The sequence below is a fragment of the Crotalus tigris genome, unplaced genomic scaffold (assembly GCF_016545835.1).
Source record: "Crotalus tigris isolate CLP2741 ecotype Arizona unplaced genomic scaffold, ASM1654583v1 scf7180000024320.386069, whole genome shotgun sequence".
Taxonomy (NCBI): domain Eukaryota; kingdom Metazoa; phylum Chordata; class Lepidosauria; order Squamata; family Viperidae; genus Crotalus; species Crotalus tigris.
The window spans coordinates 361068-382664 of record NW_024100492.1 but is presented as its reverse complement, the minus strand read 5'-3'; the positions used below and the strand labels follow the sequence as shown (position 1 = coordinate 382664).

At 49.5% G+C, this 21597-nt stretch overlaps 2 protein-coding genes across 6 annotated transcripts; one reads left to right on the top strand and one right to left on the bottom strand.

Annotated features, from left to right (window-relative positions):
* Nucleotides 1-7380: 7380 nt before the first annotated feature.
* Nucleotides 7381-11531, bottom strand: LOC120299897 (GTPase IMAP family member 7-like). Of its 4 annotated transcripts, XR_005554500.1 has the most exons (5): nucleotides 11475-11531; nucleotides 9858-9935; nucleotides 9211-9271; nucleotides 8093-9083; nucleotides 7381-7730 (listed from the first exon to the last, which is right to left on the bottom strand). XR_005554500.1 is itself a non-coding variant. In XM_039325185.1 (4 exons), the coding sequence occupies exons 3-4, from the start codon at nucleotides 9227-9229 to the stop codon at nucleotides 8431-8433; spliced, it is 672 nt and encodes a 223-aa protein (XP_039181119.1). In that variant the 5' UTR covers nucleotides 9230-9271; nucleotides 9858-9935; nucleotides 11475-11531; the 3' UTR covers nucleotides 7381-8430. The 4 variants fall into 4 exon arrangements, 3 of the variants coding, with proteins under 3 accessions (XP_039181119.1, XP_039181121.1, XP_039181120.1); XM_039325185.1 differs by having other exon boundaries at nucleotides 7381-9083; XM_039325187.1 differs by having other exon boundaries at nucleotides 7381-9083; nucleotides 9858-9938; nucleotides 11475-11492.
* A 1147-nt stretch (nucleotides 11532-12678) lies between these two features.
* On the top strand, nucleotides 12679-18046 carry LOC120299907 (GTPase IMAP family member 2-like). Of its 2 annotated transcripts, none has more exons than XM_039325213.1 (3): nucleotides 12679-12774; nucleotides 14555-14613; nucleotides 17150-18046. In XM_039325213.1, exons 2-3 carry the CDS (start codon nucleotides 14598-14600, stop codon nucleotides 17884-17886), a joined length of 753 nt encoding a protein of 250 aa, XP_039181147.1. In that variant the 5' UTR covers nucleotides 12679-12774; nucleotides 14555-14597; the 3' UTR covers nucleotides 17887-18046. The 2 variants fall into 2 exon arrangements, with proteins under 2 accessions (XP_039181147.1, XP_039181148.1); XM_039325214.1 differs by lacking the exon at nucleotides 12679-12774 and adding an exon at nucleotides 13954-13972.
* Nucleotides 18047-21597: the final 3551 nt, after the last annotated feature.

Here is a 21597-nt window from a genome sequence, read left to right as displayed (position 1 = left end):
GGTCCATTATTATTATTATTATTATTATTATTATTATTATTATTATTATTATTATTATTATTATTATATTCTAACCCAGTCCAATCTAGTCTGTATTTTAATTCTAATTCCATTCCATTCTATTCTGCATTTCTATTCCATTCCATTCCGTTGTCCTATCCTATTCCATATTTTCTATTCCATTCCATTCCATTCTATTTCATTCCCTATTCTATTCTATTCTATTCTATTCTATTCTATTCTATTCTATTCTATTCTATTCTGTTCTGTTCTGTTCTGTCCTATTTCATTCTATTCCATTCTATTCCATTCCCTATTCTATTCTATTCCATTCCATTCCATTCCATTCCATTCCATTCTATTCTATTCTATTCTATTCTATTCTATTCTATTCTATTCTATTCTATTCTATTCTATTCTATTCTATTCTGGCCTCGTCCCCACAGCCGGGGTTGGTGGGAAAGAAATGAGGACATGTCACACTCACAACCAGCCACCTGGCCATCTTCCCTAGTGTTAAATGGGGAGAAGGGGGCAGACCAGGGCCTCTAAACTGGCCCCCACCTCAGCAGAAGGAACTCTGGAGCGCAGTCGACAGCCGACAGCCGAGGGAAATAATCAAAAAAGCAGGGAGCAGATCCTTTGCACGACCCGGACACGCCAGGCGAAGGTGGGCAAAGATTGCGAAAGGCTGGGCCGTGAACCCGGGCCCTTGGACCCCGCCCTCTTCGGTTGGCCCCACGCCAATCGACTTCGGAGAAATCACGAGGTTTCATCTTTGAGAAGCTACGAAAGGGAAACCGAGGAACAGATGACAGAGGGAGAGACAGGCCTGGTCCCTGGCTGAGCCTGTCATCTGACTGCCCCCCCTTGTGTCCTTTTCTCAGATCAGAAGGTCTAGTAATAATATTAATATTAATAATAATAATGTTGGAAGGGACCTTGGAGGTCATCTAGCCCAACCCCTTGCTCAGGCAGGAAACCCTACACCATTTCAGACAAAGGGCTGTCCAGTCTCTTCATAATAATAATAATAATAATAATAATGATGATGATGATGATGATGATGGAAGGGACCTTGGAGGTCATCTAGTCCAACCCCCTGCTCAGGCAGGAAACCCTACACCATTTCAGACAAATGGCTGTCCAGTCTCTTCATAATAATAATAATAATAATAATAATAATAATAATGATGATGATGATGATGATGATGATGATGATGTTGGAAGGGACCTTGGAGGTCATCTAGCCCAACCCCCTGCTCAGGCAGGAAACCCTACACCATTTCAGACAAATGGCTGTCCAGTCTCTTCATAATAATAATAATAATGTTGGAAGGGACCTTGGAGGTCATCTAGTCCGACCCCCTACTCAGGCAGGAAACCCTACACCATTTCGGACAAATGGCTGTCCAGTCTCTTCTTAAAAACTTCCAGTGTTGGAGCATTCACTGCTTCTGGAGGCAGGTAGTTCCACCGGTTAATTGTTATCATGGTCAGGAAGTTTCTCCTTAGTTCCAGGTTGCTTCTCTCCTTGATGAGTTTCCATCCGTTGCTTCTTGTCCTGCCTTCAGGCACTTTGGAGAATAGCTTGACTCCCTCTTCTTTGGGGCAGCCCCTGAGATACTGGAAGGCTGCTATCCTGTCCCCCCTCGTCCTTCTCTTCGTTAAACTAGACATACCCAATTCCAGCAACCGTTCTTTGTATGTTTTAGCCTCCAGTCCCCTGATCCTCTTTGTTGCTCTTCTCTGCTGCAGCCCTCCATCCACCCCGTTCTGGCCCTTCCAGATGCCCTTATCCCCCCCCCCAACTCGGCCCTAAGTCATATTCCACAGACTGGGGGTGGGAGAACCCAACAGGGAAGATGGAATCCATGGACCATGTCCGAATCCGGGTCCCAGGCAGCCCCACCAGCCCTAGAAGGGCTCCTGGAGGCCCCCCCCCACTCCCACTCCCACCCCGAAGGCTGGGAACAGGGGACCTTCGTCAACAGGTGAGCACTTCCTGATATCCCAGGTACAAACAGGGCCATCAAAGGCACCTGGGCGCTGTGGGGACGAGGCGGGTCTCTCCCCCCCCCGTTATCTGTTCCTCGGTTTCCCTTTTGTAGCTTCTCCAAGATGAAACCTATTCTGATATCTCCGGAGCTGATAGGCGTGGGGCCAGCGTGGGAGGGCCCCATGGTCCACCGACGGCCAGCCGCTCCTAGATCCCAGGGATAAACAGGGCCATAAAATGCAGGCGCCCCTGGGACTTTGTCCAGGCTCAGCCAGGGACAAGGCCTGTCTCTCCGCCTGTCGTCTGTTGCTCGGTTTCCCTTTCGTGGCTTCTCAAAGATGAAACCTCGTGATTGCTCCGAAGTCGACTGGCGTGCGGCCAAGAGAAGAGGGTGGGGTCCAAGGGCCTGGCGTCATGGTCCAGCCTTTTGTTGTTGTTTTTCGCAATCTTTGCCCACCTTTGCCTGGCGTGACCGTTTTGTGCAAAGGATCTGCTCCCTGCTTTATCGCTTATTTCCCTCGGCTGTCAACTGCGCCCCAGAGTTCCTTCTGCTGGGGTGGGGGCTGGTTCATAGGCTCTCCAAGGTTGCTTCCAAGTCTTGTTATTTTGGTCATTCTGTAAGGGTTTTCAGCTTAAGCAGGGGGTTAAACTTAATAATAATAATAATAATAATAATAATAATAATAATAATAAGTGGACCACTTGGTAAGCTGTTGCAAGAAGATTGCACAGACTGATTACAAGCAACGGCATGATAAAGTAGCAACAATGGTGCATTGGAAGATCTGCAAAAAATATCATTTGCCTGTAAGCAAAAACTGGTGGGATCATAAAATAGAGAAAGTCATAGAAAATGATAAAATTAAACTGCTCTGGGACTTCAGAATTCAAACAGACAAGCACCTGCAACATAACACCCCAGACTTAACAATTGTCGATAAGAAAGACAAAAAAGTCTGGATAGTGGACGTGGCAGTGCCTGGAGACAGCAGAATAGAAGAGAAAGAACTGGAGAAGATCACAAAATACAAAGACCTACAAATAGAAATAGAAAGACTGTGGCAAAAGCAAGCAAGGGTAGTACCAATAGTCAAATTAGAACTGCCAATCCACCAAAACTGGATCTGCATACAACACCATTGGGGACAACAAAGGGCTTTATGGCCCTCACTTCCTTCTTTACCTTCAAAGCGCTGAATCTGAATGTGTGTTTATAATAACCTCGAACATTAACATACCAAGGGTGGGTTCCTTCATGTAGTATCTGAAGTCCATCCAGACGAACAAAGCGAAAGGAGTGAATATGATACATAAAATAATAAATAATATAATAATAATAATAAAATACTGGGAACCCCTTCAACCAGATGGAGACTTGAACCCCAAGCCTGTCTACATGCCTCACCATTACCTTAATAGGCTTCCTGTTGGATGAGTATGATGGTATTACAGTCTCTCGCATGGAAAGCAGTTCCTCCTAAGGCGCCTTTTGCAATTGACTAATAGCGAATTTGTCAATGCCAATGGTGTTCAAGTGGTGCTCCAGTTGTTTTGGGATTGCACCCAAGGAGCCTATGACTATTGGTACTACCCTTGCTTGCTTTTGCCACAGTCTTTCTATTTCTATTTGTAGGTCTTTGTATTTTGTTATCTTCTCCAGTTCTTTCTCGTCTATTCTGCTGTCTCCAGGCACTGCCACGTCCACTATCCAGACTTTTTTGTGTCTTTTTTATCGACAGTTGTTAAGTCCGGGGTGTTATGTTGCAGGTGCTTGTCTGTTTGAATTAATAATAATAATAATACCATCAAACATCCACATGTGCCTATCCCAGGTCCTGGGTAAGGACTCGATAGGTAGACAAAATGCCAAATCCAGTCTGAACATCTGGCTGACTGTGCGATGATCCATAAAAATAACAATAAAGTTGGAAGGGACCGTGGAGGTCATCTAGTCCGACCCCTTGCTCAGGCAGGAAACCTTAGACCAGTGATGGCGAACCTTTTAGAGACTGAGTGCCCAAACTGCAACCCAAAACCCACTTATGCATCGTCAGGTGCCGGGTCGATGTGGCCCATTGGGTAGGCATGGCCCATTGGGTGGGCATGGCTGTGGTGGTAAAGGCAGATTGGGTGGGACTAAAAAGTTCCATCAATCAATTCCAACTTTGCAAGATCTTTTTTGTTCCCGTGAGAAGTTGAAATTGACTGATTGATTGAGCCTTTTTTTTTTGTACACAGTGGCGGAGGCCTAAAGGGAAAAGGCTTTATAAAACCTAGCTTAAGCCCACGCAACTTGGGCGTCCTCGTGGACTCACAGCTAAATTTGGAACAACTTCTATCGGCTTGGCCAGGGGGGGGGGGACCTTTGCCCAGGTTCGCCTGGTGCACCAGTTGCGGCCTTATTTGGACCGGGAGGCTCTACTCACGGTCACTCATGCCCTTGTCACCTCAAGACTGGATTACTGTAATGCGCTCTACACGGGGCTACTCTTGAAGAGCGCTCGGAGGCTGCAGTTGGTTCAGAACGCAGCCGCGAGAGCGATTGTGGGCGCGCCAAGGTACACCCACGCGTCACCGATCCTCCGCGAGCTGCACTGGCTTCCTGTGGGTCTCCGGATGCAATTCAAGGTGTTGGTTGTCACCTTGAAAGCCCTTCATGGCTTAGGACCAGGTTACTTACAGGACCGCGTACTGCTGCATAGTTCCCAGAGACCGGTGAGGTCCCACAGATTGGGCCTCCTTCAGGTCCCGTCGGCTGGCGGGCCCTCGGGGAAGGGTCTTTTCTGTGGTGGCTCCGACCTGGTGGAATCAACTTCCCCCCCGAGGTTCGAACTACTCCCACATTGCCGGCCTTCAAGAAAGCTATTAAAACTCTCCTGTTCCGGCAGGCCTGGGGCTGATGTCCCCGGGGGGGGGGGACACGATTGGGACATGCTGTGTGAATGCACTCATTTTTATGGTTATATTTATTGTTTTAATTTTGTACGCCGCCCTGAGTCCCTCGGGATTGGGCAGCATCTAAATGTTATTAATAAAGAAAGAAAGAAATAGTGGGGGGAGGAGAGAAAGAGGAGGGAAGTAAGGAAGGTATTAGGCAGGGCGGATGCAGCTTGGGGGGAACGAGCAAGCGGCACCCACGGTTACGGTTATGCTTATGATTGTGAATTTATTTTATTTTGTAAAGTGAATTTTGTTGTATAACTATGTTGGATAAATGGAAAATAAAAAAGTTTTTATTAAAAAAAAGAGAGAGAAACTAGAGCTGGTCTTCAAGTCCTAGTACAATGGTTCTCAACCTTTCTAATCCCATAATACAGTTCCCCATGTTGGGATGACCCCCAACCACTTATACATCACCAGGTGCCAGGGGCATGGCCAAAGGGGGAAAAAATGGCGGACAGCCTTGTTAGGCGACCCCCGTGAAATGGTTGTTCGACTCCAAATGGGGTCCCGACCCACAGGTGGAGAACCACTGTCCTAGTACCTCTGGAAGTAAAGTAAAGTAAAGTAAAGATGCTTTGTGCTTCAGCTTCCGTTTACGTAGCTAAATAGTATTATGTATAAGGAACATTTGGCCTACTTCTAGTCAACCCTTAGTAGAAAACAAATGTTCCATTTAAAAGAGGCACGGCCCAATGGGGGCTTGAGTTGAGCATTGTCGTAAAAGAACTTGTTTCAGGAGCCAGACCCCCCCCCAACTTCCTGCTGCCCCTTTGGCCACGGGACACCCGACACCTTTTCCCCCTGTTTGCCGTGAAGACCGGAAACCCGTCGGTAAAGGAAAGTGGAGGAACAAGGCCGAATGTCAGAATGGAGGGTTTGTCCTGAAGCTTTTCACCCTCAGGACAAACCCTCCATTCTGACACCCCCCTCCGGTATGTCCTCAATTCTATGTTCCCCTCCTCCGGGATGATCCCCTTCCCCTTCTCCCTTTTGGGTGCATCCTGGCCCGGACCCCGTTAAGCTGAGGGGGCCGACCAGGCCCTTCTCCCCAAATCCCCCCTTAAAAACACACGGCCTCTTTTTCCTAAGCAAGGAGGAGATTTAATAAGAAGGTTACAGGCTGAAACAGAAAGTCCAGGTTGGCCCATGGAAGGTGTGGGAGAGGACTATAGAATCGGCCTTGCAGCTGTTAGGAAAACGTGAATTCACCCCGGGAAAACAGGAATGGGTGAGCAAGAAGCTCAAGGCTGCCTTGTCTTGATGTGCTTTGGTGCCAGTGGGAGCGAAGGGGAGACACTTTCAGGATTCTGCTGGTATTCCCTATATCAAATCAAGCCAAGCTCTAATATTTCGTGTGGTGGCAGTTTCCTGGTCTGGTCTACCTTGATGCGCTTTGGTGCCCGCGGGAGCGAACGGAAGATGTTTTCAAGATTCTGCTAGTATAATTGGCACCGATAAAATCTAATATTTGTTGTGTCGGTGGTTTCTCGGCCTGGTCTGCCTCGAAGGATTGACACATGGGGAAGTCCCAAAGAAAACATGTGGCAACTGTTAAGAAAACGTGAATTCACCCCGGGAAAACAGGAACGGGTGAGCAAGAAGCTGAAGGCTGCCTTGTCTTGATGCGCTTTGGGGCCAGCAGAAGTGTACGGGAGATGCTTTCAAGATTCTGCTACTATAATCGGCACAATAAAAACTAATATTTGTTGTGTCGGTGGTTTCTCGGCCTGGTCTGCCTCGAAGGATTGAGAGATGGGGAAGTCCCGAAGAAAACATGTGGCAACTGTTAAGAAAACGTGAATTCACCCAGGAAAACAGGAATGGGTGAGAAAGAAGCTCAAGGCTGCCTTGTCTTGATGCGCTTTGGTGCCAGCAGGAGCGTACGGAAGATGCTTTCAAGATTCTGCTACTATGGTATGATCTGTACCAATAAAGTCTAATATTTCTTGTGTCTGGGGTTTCTCGGCCTGCTCTGCCTTGAAGGATTGACAGATGGGGAAGTTGTAAGGTTTTCCACTTAACCTCACAATTGCCCCAGCATTACTCAGGAATTTAAAAGAGCCAAAGAAACTCCTGAGCCAAGGTGTCAGCAAGCAAACAACTTTTATTTTGATCAAAACAGAGTTGGGTGACCCCATCTCTCTTCGTGGCTGGTAGAGAGATGAAGGCAACAACCAGAAAAGATGTCTTCCACCTTTTATACCTTTTCAGAACAAAGAGATCAGGTCTTGGTACCAGACATAAGATGGCACAAAAAAACAATTCCTAGATGATGACTCATACACAGCAACCCAGGCTCCATCCGTAACTCCTTTTCCCCCTCCCCTTACTGTGCTCTTTTCATATAAGCAATCACCTGTACCTAAAGCATGAAGCCCTTACTTTTCCAATATATATATGAAGCATCTGATCAAGCAATTAACTATAAAATAATGATTACAAAATAACAAAACAATGATTACATGATAACACTATAAGTATCAATATAAAATGGTTACTATATATAAAATAAATGCTAATGTCAAACTTAAACATACTAAAATCATAAGCACAATAAAATCCTTTCAAAGTCCCAAAGAAAATACGTGGCAGCTGTTAGGAAAACATGAATTCACCACAGGAAAACAGGAACGGGTGAGAAAGAAGCTCAAGGCTGCCTTGTCTTGATGTTCTTTGGTGCCAGCGGGAGCGAAGGGGAGACACTTTCAGGATTCTGCTGGTATTCTCTATATCAAATCAAGCCAAGCTCTAATATTTCGTGTGGTGGCAGTTTCCTGGTCTGGTCTACCTTGATGCGCTTTGGTGCCTGCGGGAGCGAACGGAAGATGTTTTCAAGATTCTGCTAGTATAATTGGCACCGATAAAATCTAATATTTGTTGTGTCGGTGGTTTCTCGGCCTGGTCTGCCTCGAAGGATTGACACATGAGGAAGTCCCAAAGAAAACATGTGGCAACTATTAAGAAAACGTGAATTCACTGTGGGAAAATAGGAACGGGTGAGCAAGAAGCTCAAGGCTGCCTTGTCTTGATGTTCTTTGGTGCCAGCGGGAGCGAAGGGGAGACACTTTCAGGATTCTGCTGGTATTCTCTATATCAAATCAAGCCAAGCTCTAATATTTCGTGTGGTGGCAGTTTCCTGGTCTGGTCTACCTTGAAGGACAGATGGGTGGGAAGCCCCAAACAGAATGTCCTTCCAGAGGGACCTGGGTTCAGGATGGTGGACATGTAGGCTGTGAGGCCACTTGAGGGCAGAATGTTCCCGGGCCCTTGAAGGAAGTCCTGTCATCTGAGGGGAGAAACTGGGTTCTCGGCAGAAGGAATCGGCTCAGGGTGACTCCGCTACGAATCTCTGATTCGGGTTCTTTGGCGGTCTCCCAACGAGGGCTGGATTAGAACTCAGCGCAGAAGGGGGGAAAGCAGGGCGGTGGCCTTTGACAGAGCAGCCCCCTTGGAGCAGAGGATCCCTGAGAGAAGATTGCTGGTGTCCGTTAGGCCACAAGACACCAGGCGTCATTCTTTCGTTCGTACCGCTCGTCGTCGTCCTTCATCATGTCCTCCGTGTAACAAGGAGCGTCTATGTTCTTCCACACCAGCTCGTCAATCATGGTCATCAGTTCGGCCAGCTGAGCCTCCCGTTCTTCTCCTTTGGCCTTGTTGTCGAAGGCCAGGCAGCGGTGCCCACACTGGGCCACCAGTTCCCGAAGCGAGGCGTCTCCCTCGGCTACGAATTCCTCCACAGTCTTACCTTTCAGGTCAGGCTTGTGGGTGAACAAGAGGATCGTGTAATTCCTGACCTTCGGGCTGAAGATCCCCTCGATCCGCCGAGACACCGCCTCTTCTTCCTGGGAGAAACGGCCAGGATGAATTACCCGCAGGATAACGTGGGGACCCGGCTGGCACATGATCACGCACTTGCTGACTTCGGCAGCGGTTGCCCACTGGGAAGGCTTAGAGCTCAAAAAGCCTGGCGTGTCGACCACCGCAACCGTCCGGCCCTTCCACCTCATCTCCTCCTTTTGGCAAATCTGGCTTCCGGATGGCCACAACTGAAAGTGAAAGACGTTGCCACCCAGGATGGTGTTTCCCGTCGCACTTTTCCCGTTTCGACTTTTGCCCACCAGGACGATCCTCCGCTCGGGCCCTGCAACCCAAAGGGGGAGGGGGGAGAGGAGAGAAGAAGGGGATCCTGGTCAGGACAGCAGCTTTTGACCCCCAGACCATCCACCCGCCTGCCTGCCCGCCCGCCCCTCCAGGGCCCAAGACTTTACCTCGGAGGCCCTCCGCCATGTTCAGAAGAATTCACGCCGGAGCAAACCTCGAGCTTCCTGGCTGAAAAAAAAAAATGAAACAGAATCGGCCAAAGGAGAGGCTAGCCTTACCCGCGCTTTTATTTGGCGATTCCGTAAGGGTCTCCTGCTCAAACAGGGGGCTGGACTAGATGACCTCCAGGGTCCCTTCCCACTGTTCTTCTGTGATTCCGTAATGGTCTCCTGCTTGAGCAGAGGGCTGGACTAGATGACCTCCGAGGTCCCTTCCCACTGTGTTCTGTGATTATGTAAGTGGCTCCTGCTCAAGGGGGCTGGACTAGATGACCTTCAATGTCCCTTCCATTTCTATTCTATTCTATTCCATTCCATTCCATTCTTATTCTTAGAATAGAATAGAATAGAACAGAACAGAACAGAACAGAACAGAATAGAATAGAATAGAATAGCTGGAAGGGACCTTGGAGGTCTTCTAGTCCAGCCCAACACTGAAGCAGGAGATTAAGCTTTGAGAAGCCAGCAAAAGGGAAACCGAGGAACAGGTGACAGGTGGAGAGACAGGCCTTGTCCCTGGCTGAGCCTGGACAAAGTCCGAGGTGTGCCTGCATTTTATGGCCCTGTTTATACCTAGGATATCAGGGAGTGCTCACCTGTTTATGAAAGTTCACTCTTCCCAGCCTTCCAAGGGGGGAGGGGTGGTATCCCGAATGCTTCTTGGGCTGGTGGGGCTGCTTGGGAGGCAGAATAATTGTAATAATTATAATAATATATAATAATATATAATAATAAATAATGGTGATGGTGGTGGTGATGATGATGATGATGATGATGATGATGATGAATGGAAGGAAATGGAATGGAATAAAATAGATGGGATAAGAATAGAATAGAACAGAATAGAATAGAATTAGAATAGAATAGAATAGAATAGAATAGAATAGAATAGAATAGAAAGGAGAATAGAATAAGAGAATAGGAGAGAAAGAATAGAATAGAATAAGGAATAGAATAGAATTAGAATTGAATAGAAATAGAATAGAATAGAATAGAATAGAATAGAATAGAATAGAATAGAATAGAATAGAACAGAATAGAAAATAGAATGGGATAGGATAGGATGGGGTAGGATAGGATAAGAACAACAGAATAGAAAATATGGAATAGGTTAGGATAGGATAGAAAATATGGAATAGAATTAGAATAGAATAGAATAGAATAGAATAGAATAGAATAGAATAGAATAGAATAGAATAGATGATGATGACGATGATGATGATAATAATAATATATAATAATAAATAATGGTGGTGATGATGATGATGATGAATGGAAGGAAATGGAATGGAATAGAATAGAATAGAATAGAATAGAATAGAATAGAATAGAATAGAATAGATGATGATGACGATGATGATGATAATAATAATATATAATAATAAATAATGGTGGTGATGATGATGATGATGAATGGAAGGAAATGGAATGGAATAGAATAGAATAGAATAGAATAGAATAGAATAGATGATGATGATGATGATGAGATGATGATGATAATAATAATAATAATAATAATAATAATAATAATAATAATAATAATAATAGTTGGAAGGGACTGTGGAGGTCACCTAGTCCAACACATGGCTTAAGCATGAGACCCTTACAGAACAGCAGAGTTAAAATAATAATAAAATAGAATAGAATAGAAATAAAATAGAATAGAACTAGAAATAATAGGATAGGATAGGATATAGAACAGAATAGAACATAGCAGAATAGAATAGAATAGAATATGGAATAGGGTACCTTTCAATTCTTTATTCTATGATTCCGTAAGAGGGGGGTGGACTAGATGACCTCCAAGGTCCCTTTCCCTCTCTGCCGTTCTCTAAGGGTCTCCTGCTCGAGCGTGGGGGGGGGGAGGGTTGGAGTAGAAGATCTCCACGATCCCTTCCAACCGCGATCTTGTCTTATTCTCTAAGGGTCTCCGGCTCGAGCCGGGGGCTGGACTAGATGACCTCCCAGGTCCAAGCTCTGGGGGTTTTAAGTCCTCAGCTCGTCCGGTGGCCGGGCGGGGCTGGGGAGGGGAGGGGTAGGCAGCCGCGGCCCCTTCCCCTCTGCCGGACCCGAAGCCGACACGCAGCCCACCCACCCTTCTCTCCACGACCCTCCTGTCTGCGGAAGGGGTGGGGGGGAATCGCTGCCGCCCCCTCCCCGTTTTCCGGCGCCGGAGGGGAGGGGAGGGGAGGAGGGGAGGGGAGGGGACCCACCTGAGATCCTCCTCCGAGGAGCCGCGAGCAGCTTCTGCTCCTCCGCCCCAGTTGTCTTTCTCCGGGTGGGGGGGCGGGGCAGTCGGGGTGGGCGGAGTCTCCTTGACCCCCCCCTCCCATTAGTGAGATCCCTCCAGCCTTCCCCCCCCCCGTCCCTCGCTCCTCTATCTATCTATCTATCTATCTATCTATCTATCTATCTATCTATCTATCTATCTATCTATCTATCTATCTATCATTTCTCTATATCTATCTATGTCTTTGTCTAGTCTATCTATCCGTCTTTCTCTGTCTATCTCTATTTGTTTATCTATCTATTTGTCTATCTGTCAATCTATCTGTTTGTCTGTCTATATCTATGTTATCTCTATCTATCTATCTATCTATCTATCTATCTATCTATCTATCCTCTATCTATCTATATCTATCTATCTATCTCTATTTGTCTATCTATCTATCTATCTATTTGTCAATCTATGTATCAGTCTATCTCTATCTGCCTATCTATCTATATCTATCTCTGTCTATCTATCTGTCTATCTATCCATGTATCTATCTCTATCTATCTATCTATCTCATTTCTCTATCTATGTCTATTTGTCTATATCTATATCTATCTATATCTATCTATCTATATATATATATATATGTCTATTTCTATCTATGTATCAGTCTATCTGCCTATCTATCTATATCTGTCTGTCTGTCTCTCTGTCTGTCTGTCTGTCTATCTATCTCTCATTTCTCTATCTATGTCTATTTGTCTATCTATCTATCTATCTATCTATCTATCTATCTATCTATCTATGTCTATTTGTGTGTCTATCTATCTATCTATCTATCTATCTATTTCTATGTATCACTATCTGCCTATCTATCTATATCTATTTATCTGTCTGTCTATCTGTCTGTCTATCTATCTATCTATCTATCTATCTATCTATCTCTCTATCTATCTATCTAACTATCTAACTATCTATCTACCTCTATCTATCTATCTATCTATCTATCTATCTATCTATCTATCTATCTATCACTATGTATCTACCATCTTTCTCTCTCTCTCTCTCTCTCTCTCTCTCTCTCTCACACACACACACACACACACACACACACACACACACACCATTCCTGGCAAGCCCGTGGAGGGAATCTCGCCCCCCCCCCACGCGCGCTTCGGGCCGCCCCGCCCGCCAGTTGGAGGGCGGGGGAAACGGCAGAAGCCTCAAGTTCCGCACAAGCGAAGCGGCGGACGGGACGGAGGCGCCTTCGAGACCCCCCCCCCCATCGTCCCCCAGAGGTGAGCAACCCATCTCCCCCCCCACATGACCCCCCCCGCCCCTCTGCAGCAGGTGGGCCCCCCATGGGGCTCTGTTGGGGCTCGTCAGGCGGGCCAGCCCCCCCACCCCCCGCTTGAGCAGGAGACCCTGATTAGAATCACCGAATACTGTGTAGAAGAGCTGGAAGGGACCTCCGAGGTTATCTAGACCAGCCCCCTGCTCGAGCAGGACGACCCTTACAGAACCGCTGAGCTGAAAGGGACCCGGGAGGTCTGCTCGAGCACGAGGACCCTCAAAGAAGCACAAGAGTTAAAAAGCTGGAAGGGACCTCCGAGGTCATCTAGACCAGCCCCCTGCTCGAGCAGGACGACCCTTACAGAACCGCTGAGCTGAAAGGGACCCGCGAGGTCCGCTCGAGCACGAGGACCCTCCAAGAAGCACAAGAGTTAAAAAGCCGGAAGGGACCTCCGAGGTCGTCTAGTCCAGCCCCCTGCTCAAAGCAAAGGGGAGATCCGGGCTGGCTGCCACAGGATTCCAGGGAGACCCTCAAAGGCCCAGCATCCTTTTCCCCCCCCCCCGAGCAGAGGTCACTCGGACCAGCCCTGATCCCCCCCTTCAGCAATCTCTCCCCCCCCCCCCAAAGTGGCCCTGGGACTCCTTCGCTCTCTGCCGTTGTCGGCCTTGCCAAATTTCACCACGGTCTTAATCGGGGGATTAAGGGGAACCCCTGAACCCCAGCCCCGGAGGGAGGGGCCGGTGAGACACCCCAAGCCCCCCCCCCCAGGAAAGGGGTCCGCCGCCCCACTCCGGCTGCCTCCGAGACGGGATTCCGTCCGTGTTTTAGAGAGGGATCCATTCCCCGCGTGGAACGCCACTCCACTTTCCCTTTCGTCGGCTCCCTTCCTTTGAGACGGGTGCAGGGGGGGGCAGGGGGGAGACCCCCCTCCACTCCCCCAGGAAAGGGGTCTGCCCCCGTTTAGGGTCGGGGGCTTCCGTCGCTGGGTCTCCCGACTCCCCCCCCCCAAGGCGCAGGGCTCGCTTTGAACAGGAACGCCCCTCTCCCCACTGAAGCCCACCGGGAGAGGGGAGGGGAGGGGGCGGCGACCCCCGCCCGGGAAAGGGAGGGGGGCAACCAGCGCCGGATCCCGTCCCCGGGGGGGGGGGGAGAAAGCTTGCTCCGTCCTTCCTTTCCTTTCGGGCGCTGTTTCTGAAAAGAAGGTGAGGGGGGGGACCCAATTGGAGCGGGAGGACCCCCTCCCCAGCCCAGCCCCACCACCCCTGCCGGGGGCCGGCGGCTGGGGCGGGGGGGGGGAGGAAGCCGGGCGCTGTAGGAGCCCCACAGCCGGAGGGAAGGGGGGGGCACCTGGAAGGATAGGCGCATGTTGGCGGGTGGGGAGGGGTCCTCTCCGTGGGGCAGGGGGGGGTCCTGCGATCCCGGCTCTCCCCCCCCCACGGCCCGGTGCTGGCCTCTTCCCCCCCTCGAGTATCCCGCAGGCTGCTTTGCAAGGGGGAGGGGCTGCCGGGGGGTCCCCCAGATGGGGAGGGCAGGGAATTGGGTCTGGCGTCTTCCGTAAGACACCCCCCCCGGGTGTGGCTTCCTGAGTCCGCTCGGCTGAGCGGCTTTGGGGGTGGGGGTCTTCCAAGGGGGGGGCTGGCTACGCCGCTGGCTGGTCAGAGCTGGAGGGTCGACCCCCGCCCCCCGCCCTGCCAAGGGGGGTCCACATACCCCCGCCTCAGCCAGGAAGAGAGAGGGAGAAAACGGCTTTGGGGTCTGCTTTCTCTCCCTCCCCCCCCCCGCAGGGAATTCGAATGCTGGCAGATCTGAACTGGCCTCAGGGAAGCCATGGACGCCGAGAAAGGTAAACCCCCCCCCCCAGTTATCCCAGAGGAAGGGAGGGGGAGAGGGGGGGAGGGAGGGAAGGAAGGAAGGAAGGAAGGAAGGAAGGAAGGAAGGAAAAGAAAGAAAGAAAGAAAGAAAGAAAGAAAGAAAGAAAGAAAGAAAGAAAGAAAGATAGATAGATAGAAAGAAAGAGTGTGAAGGGATGGGAGGTAGGGAGAAGGTGTGAAGGAAAGAAGGAGGGATGAAGAAAGCAAGGAAAAAGAAAGGCTAGAAAGAAGGAAGGAGGGAAGAGAAAGAAAGAAAGAAAGAAAGAAAGAAAGAAAGAAAGAAAGAAAGAAAGAAAGAAAGAAAGAAAGAAATAGTGTGAAGGGATGGGAGGTAGGGAGAAGGTGTGGAAAGAAGGAGGGATGAAGAAAGGAAGGAAGGAGAAAGGCTAGAAAGAAGGAGGGAAGGAAGTAAGGAAGAAAAAGAAAGAAAGAAAGAAAGAAAGAAAGAAAGAAAGAAAGAAAGAAAGAAAGAAAGATTGTGAAGGGATGGGAGGTAGGGAGAAGGTGTGAAGGAAAGGAGGGATGAAGAACAAGGAAGAAGAAAGGCTAGAAAGAAGGAAGGAGGGAAGAGAAAGAAAGAAAGAAAGAAAGAAAGAAAGAAAGAAAGAAAGAAAGAAAGAAAGAAAGAAAGAAAGAAAGAGTGTGAAGGGATGGGAGGTAGGGAGAAGGTGTGGAAAGGAGGGATGAAGAAAGAAAGGAAGGAGAAAGGCTAGAAAGAAGGAGGGAAGGAAGTAAAGAAGAAAAAGAAGGAAAGAAAGAAAGAAAGAAAGAAAGAAAGAAAGAGTGTGAAGGGATGGGAGGTAGGGAGAAGGTGTGAAGGAAAGGAGGGATGAAGAACAAGGAAGAAGAAAAGCTAGAAAGACGAAGGAAGGAAGGAAGGAAGGAAGGGTGTGAAGGGATGGGAGGTAGGCAGAAGGTGTGGAAAGAAGGAGGAGTGAAGAAAGGAAGGAAGGAGAAATGCTAGAAATAAGGAGGGAAGGAAGGAAGGAAGGAAGAAAGAAAGAAAGAAAGAAAGAAAGAAAGAAAGAAAGAAAGAAAGAAAGAAAGAAATAGTGTGAAGGGATGGGAGGTAGGCAGAAGGTGTGGAAAGAAGGAGGAGTGAAGAAAGGAAGGAAGGAGAAATGCTAGAAATAAGGAGGGAAGGAAGGAAGGAAGGAAGGAAGGAAGGAAGAAAGAAAGAAAGAAAGAAAGAAAGAAAGAAAGAAAGAAAGAAAGAAAGAAAGAAATAGTGTGAAGGGATGGGAGGTAGGGAGAAGGTGTGGAAAGAAGGAGGGATGAAGAAAGGAAGGAAGGAGAAAGGCTAGAAAGAAGGAGGGAAGGAAGTAAGGAAGAAAAAGAAAGAAAGAAAGAAAGAAAGAAAGAAAGAAAGAAAGAAAGAAAGATTGTGAAGGGATGGGAGGTAGGGAGAAGGTGTGGAAAGGAGGGATGAAGAAAGAAAGGAAGGAGAAAGGCTAGAAAGACGAAGGAAGGAAGGAAGGAAGGAAGGAAGGGTGTGAAGGGATGGGAGGTAGGCAGAAGGTGTGGAAAGAAGGAGGAGTGAAGAAAGGAAGGAAGGAGAAATGCTAGAAATAAGGAGGGAAGGAAGGAAGGAAGGAAGGAAGGAAGGAAGGAAGGAAGGAAGAAAGAAAGAAAGAAAGAAAGAAAGAAAGAAAGAAAGAAAGAAAGAAATAGTGTGAAGGGATGGGAGGTAGGGAGAAGGTGTGAAGGAAAGAAGGAGGGGTGAAGAAAGGAAGAAAGGAGAAAGGCTAGAAAGAAGGAGGGAAGGAAGGAAGAAAAAGAAAGAAAGAAAGAAAGAAAGAAAGAAAGAAAGAAAGAAAGGTGGGAGGGAGGGAGGGAGGAAAGGAAGAAAGAAAAGGAAGGAAAAGAGGGAGGGAGAAGGGAAGGGAAAGAGAAAAAGAAAGAGGGGAAGGGAAGGAAAAGGGACAGAAGGAGAGAAGAAGACATGAAAGGAGGGAGGGGAAGGGACGAAAGAAAGGAGGGAGGGAGGGAGAAGGGAAGGCAAAGAGAAAAGGAAAGAGAGAGGAAGGGAAGGAAAGGAAAGGAGAGAAGGAGACATGAAGAGAGGGGGAGAGAGGGAGGGGTAGAAAGAAAGGAGGATTGGGAAGGAGGAAGGGAAGGAAGGAGATGGAGGGAGGGGGAGAAGGAAGGAAGGAAGGAAAGGAGGGAGGGAAAAGGGAAGGCAGAGAGAAAAAGAAAGACAGGAAGGAAAAGAAAGGGAAGGGAAAGATGGAAAGAGACATGAAGGGAGAGACAGAGGGGGAGGGGAAGAAAGAAAGGAGGGAGGGAAGGAAGGAAGGAAGGGAAGGAAGAAAGGAAGGAAGGAAGGAAGGGAAGGAAGGAAGGAAGGAAGGAAGGAAGGAAGGAAGGAAGGAAGGAAGGAAGGAAGGAAGGGTGGATGAAGGCTACACGGATGCCAGTCTTTCTCTAATGTTGTCTTCAGACGTCCCTCCTGGGCGGGTGTGAAATCTCTGGATTCCTTGGTGTAACTGTTGTCTTTCAAACTCCCAGGAGAGGAACTCCGGCTCATCCTGGTGGGGAAGACCGGAGGCGGGAAGAGCGCCACGGGCAACACCATCCTCGGCCGGAAGGAGTTCGAGTCCACCTTGGGGCCAAACGCCACCACCCTGAGGTGCCAAAGGGGGCAGGGAACCTGGCAGGGCAGGAAGGTCTCCGTGGTTGACACGCCCGGCCTTTTTGATTCGGCAAACTACAATGAGATTGTGCGACGTGAGATCGTGGCTTGCGTCGAACTCTCCCGGCCCGGCCCCCACGCCCTGATCTTGGTGACCCAGGTGGGGCGCTTCACCGCGGAAGATGCGGCTGCCGCAAACTGTGTCTGGGATATCTTTGGGGCCGAGTCCGCCAGGCACACCGTCGTCCTCTTCACCTGCCTGGAGGATTTGGGAGGGGGCCCCCTGCAGGAGTACGTCCAAAAGTCCGACAACCGGAACCTACGGGACCTGATCCGGCGGTGCGGGAACCACTACTGTGGCTTCAACAACAAGGCCACGGGAACCGAGCGGGATAGGCAGGTCTCGGAGCTGATGGCGACGGTGCAGAGCGTCGTTTCCGAGAACCGGGGGCGCTACTACGTCAACCGGCTGTACGGGGAGCCCAGCCTACGGGACGAGCACATCAGGATCTTCGTCGAGCAGAACCGAAAGCTGTGTAGAAGACTCATCAACCTCCTCCTTTCATTCCGGTTGGCCTGTTGTGGATGCAGAAATGACTATTCCATCTTGTGAAATGCATATTTGTCACAAAAAAGGTATTCGGCGCAGTGCTTCGCTGATTTTTCCCCGCACATGTTTGAAGTACGACTTCATTTTGCCGCAAAATCCAGAAACGGCGTGGTTCGTAATTCCCTTTTCTTTCTTCGAGAAATAAACAATGGCTAGACCTGCAGATCTGGTGTCGTCTCTGCTTCTCCTTCGCCTTTGACTGCTGAAATGGGCCTGGGGGGTTTCAGCTGGGGGGTCGTCCCTGCCCTTCCTGGGGTCCAGCGAGAGAAGCGGGTCCTTATCTTTAAAGAACCTCCTCCATCTTCTCAAGGGCACCAGGATCCTGCCCCACAGCACAGCCCCACGTCCTTGCCTTCGCCCCAGTCCAACCCAGTTTCACCAGTATCAAAGGGGTGTTTCCCCCATAAGCCGAGAGCATCCTGGGTGGGTGACGTCCGTTCTGTACACACGAGGGGAATTCAGCCTGTTTGTCATCCTTCCCGCTTAGTCCAATGAGCAAAAAAAGACTCCTGGTTCTTTCCCCCACCGAAAGTAAAGGGGTTACAGATGAGAGCAGGGGTCCCCAACCACCCAATCTGTGGACCGGTACCAGGCCGCGGCATGCCAGAAACCAGTCCGTGCAAACAGGCAGAATCCCATCCAAGGAGACGCAGGCAACACGTGAAACCACACTCCTGGTCCGCGGTAAAACCTCTCTCCACGAAACTGGCCCCCGGTGGCTAAAAGGTTGTCAGGAGGAGGGCGCTGGATCAGAGCAGGCAGACTCTGTTGGCTTGGCACCACGACGATGCAATGTACTTTCCCTTTTCCTCTGGCCAACCCCTCCCCCTCCCTGTGTTATCGGTCCACGTCCAATTAAAAGTTCTCAGGCTGTTTTGGAAAGGGACCCTGCAGTTGTGTCGATCCGCTCTGCCGTCCGTCGCTGGAGGTGGGAGGAAATCCATACCTGCAGGTGTATGTCATGGGAAATTGGGAGGGGGGAATGACAACTGGACACCAATGGACTGGTCAAGGGCAGGGGGTGGGGGGCGGAGCAGGGAAAGAGGGAAAAAGGTAAACTTTGCACGGGAATACTTTGTGTGGGAATACTTTGCTTACAGTGTAACTGCTGGACTTTAGGAAGAGAAGCTTTCGCTTCAAGGAATGGAGTCAAGGGTGTTTCTTTCCGAAAGGTCTAAGTTGGGGTGAGCCTGACACAGTTTGAGCTCGGCATATATTCTCTCACGGGTTTCCATTACTTAAGCCAGGGGTACCCAACCTTCCTGGGTTGGCGGCCCAGTGGGAGAGGGAGGGGCAGGCTCCTTATGCACGGGTGCGCAAACATGAATATGGCTACACGTGCACGTACGAGCACACACACACAGGCCGCAAGCGTGCGCGCCATGCCATTCTCAGCAACGCCAGTGTCTGTGTGAGGCTTGTGACACCGACGACGCCAGGCTCGCGACGATATGACTACCGGCGCGAGGATCGTACCGGCGCCAACCCGGGGCGAGGCTCACGCCACAGCCTGCATGATAGTAGCAAGGTGGACCGAGAGGGGGTGAGCACGCACACTCGGGTGCGTGCGCTGCCCAGCTACTCATGGGGCCTGGTGGCCAAAAGGCCGCAGCCCAGTAATGGGCTGCAGCCCACAGGTTGGGGACCACTGTTCTAGTCCAACCCTCAACTTGAGCAGGAGAATGACAGAGTTGGAAGGGATTTTGGAGGTCATCTAGCCCAGCCCTCTGTTCAAGCAGGAGACCCTTACAGAATCACAGGGTTTGAAAGGACCTTGGAGGTCTTCTAGTCCAGCCCGCTGCTTGAGCAGGAGAACTTATACCATCTCAGACAAGTGATGGTCCAGTCTCCTGTGAAAAATCTCCAGTGATGGAGCATCCACGATTTCTAGTGGCAAGCTGTTCCACCGGTTAATTGTCCTCACTGTCAGGAAGTTTCTCCTTCATTCCAGGTTGCTTCTCTCTTTGCTCAGTTTCCAACTGTTGTTTCTCATCCTGCCCACTGGGGCTTTGGAGAATAATTTGGCCCCCTCCTCTTCTTTAGGGCAGCCCCCCAGATACTGAAATGCTGCTGTCATGTCTCCCCTATTTCTTCTTTCCTTTAGACTAGCCAAATCCAAGTCCTGCAGCCGTTTTTTGTATGTTTGAGTCTCCGGTTCTTGGATCCTCTTAGTAACTGGGAGATGAACCTCGGAGTCCTAGTGGGCGATCCCCGGACCCGGAGCCAATCGTGTGCAGCAGCAGCCCTCCAAAAAAGCTCACACAATCCTGGGTTGTGTAAACAGAGGCCTAGAATCAAGATTCGTCCCGCTTTATAAAAACCCTAGCGGGGCCACACCTGGAACACCGCAGCCAATTTTGGTTCCCATATCCCCAAAAACAGGTGGAGAGTTTGGGAAAAAAAATCAGAGAAGAGAAGCTAAGAGGATCCGAGGCTCGGAGACTAAAACATATGAAGAACGGCTGCAGGACTTGGGGTTTGGCTGGTCTAAAGAAAAGAAGAAATAGGGGAGAGATGATAGCAATTGTTCCTTGCCTACGAAAGTGGCCGTGTGGGGGCTTTTTTTGCTGGGGGTGGGATGAGTCGGGAAGATGGTTGAGGTCGGTCCACTCAGCCTAACCATCTCTATGTCTTGATGGGCTCAAAAGGCCGAGGGGAAGGGGGACGTTGCCCAATCGTCCTGTCGGAGGGAGACATGGAATGAGTTGACGATACTCAAGGGGTGGGTCAGAATGTGGGGTCTCCCCCAAAGCTGCCTACAAGGTCCAATGAAACCCAGGGGCCCCAGGAATCGGACATTCCCTTCTAGGGGCCACCTCACAGCTCTCTCTTTTGGGCTGCCCAACCCAAGTGGGCCCTGAATCCCCTCTCCAGGTGTGTGTACCAAGGTGTGCATGTGGGAGGGGGCTGAGCCAGCTCATAACAGACCCCACCATCACCTAGTCAGAACTGCAACATCACCCAGCGATAGATAGATCCTGTAAGGACTCAGCTCAGCTAAAACCCCCCCCCCAAGACAGCAAAACTCGTGAAACAGGCGTCGTCTCGAAAGGAAATTTTTAGTAGAGGAAGTCAAGGCGAGATCTGGAGGGACGTCCCACGTAAATGGTATTTTATTTATTTATTTGTTTGTTTGTTTGTTTATTTGTTAAAATTTATAGACCGCCCCACTCCCGCAGGATTCCGGGAGGTTTACAATAAAAACACAGCATAACTTGACAAACAAACAATACAAGAACATTCATCCAGGGGTCAGATTTTATAAACCCCAGGCCTGCCAGAAAAGCCAGGTCTTAAGCAGCTTGCGGAAAACCAACAGGGTGGGAGTGGTCCTAATCTCCGGGGGGAGCTGATTCCGTGGGCACCATCACAGAGAAAGCCCTCCCCCACGGCCCCGCCAAATGGCACTGCTTGGCCGACGGGGCCCGAAGGAGGCCCAGCCTGTGGGATCTAACCGGACGAAGGGAACTATGAGGTAGTAGGCGGTCTCGCAAATAGCCTGGCCCTGAGCCATATAGGGCTTTAAAAGTAATAACCAACACCTTGAATTGGACCCGGAGACCAATAGGCAACCAGTGCAGCTCGCGGAGGATAGATGTAACATGGGTGTACCGAGGAGCACCCACTATCACTCGCGCGGCTGCATTCTGGAGCAACTGTAGTCTCCGAATACTTTTCAAGGGTAGCCCCATGTAGAATGCGTTGCAGTAGTCC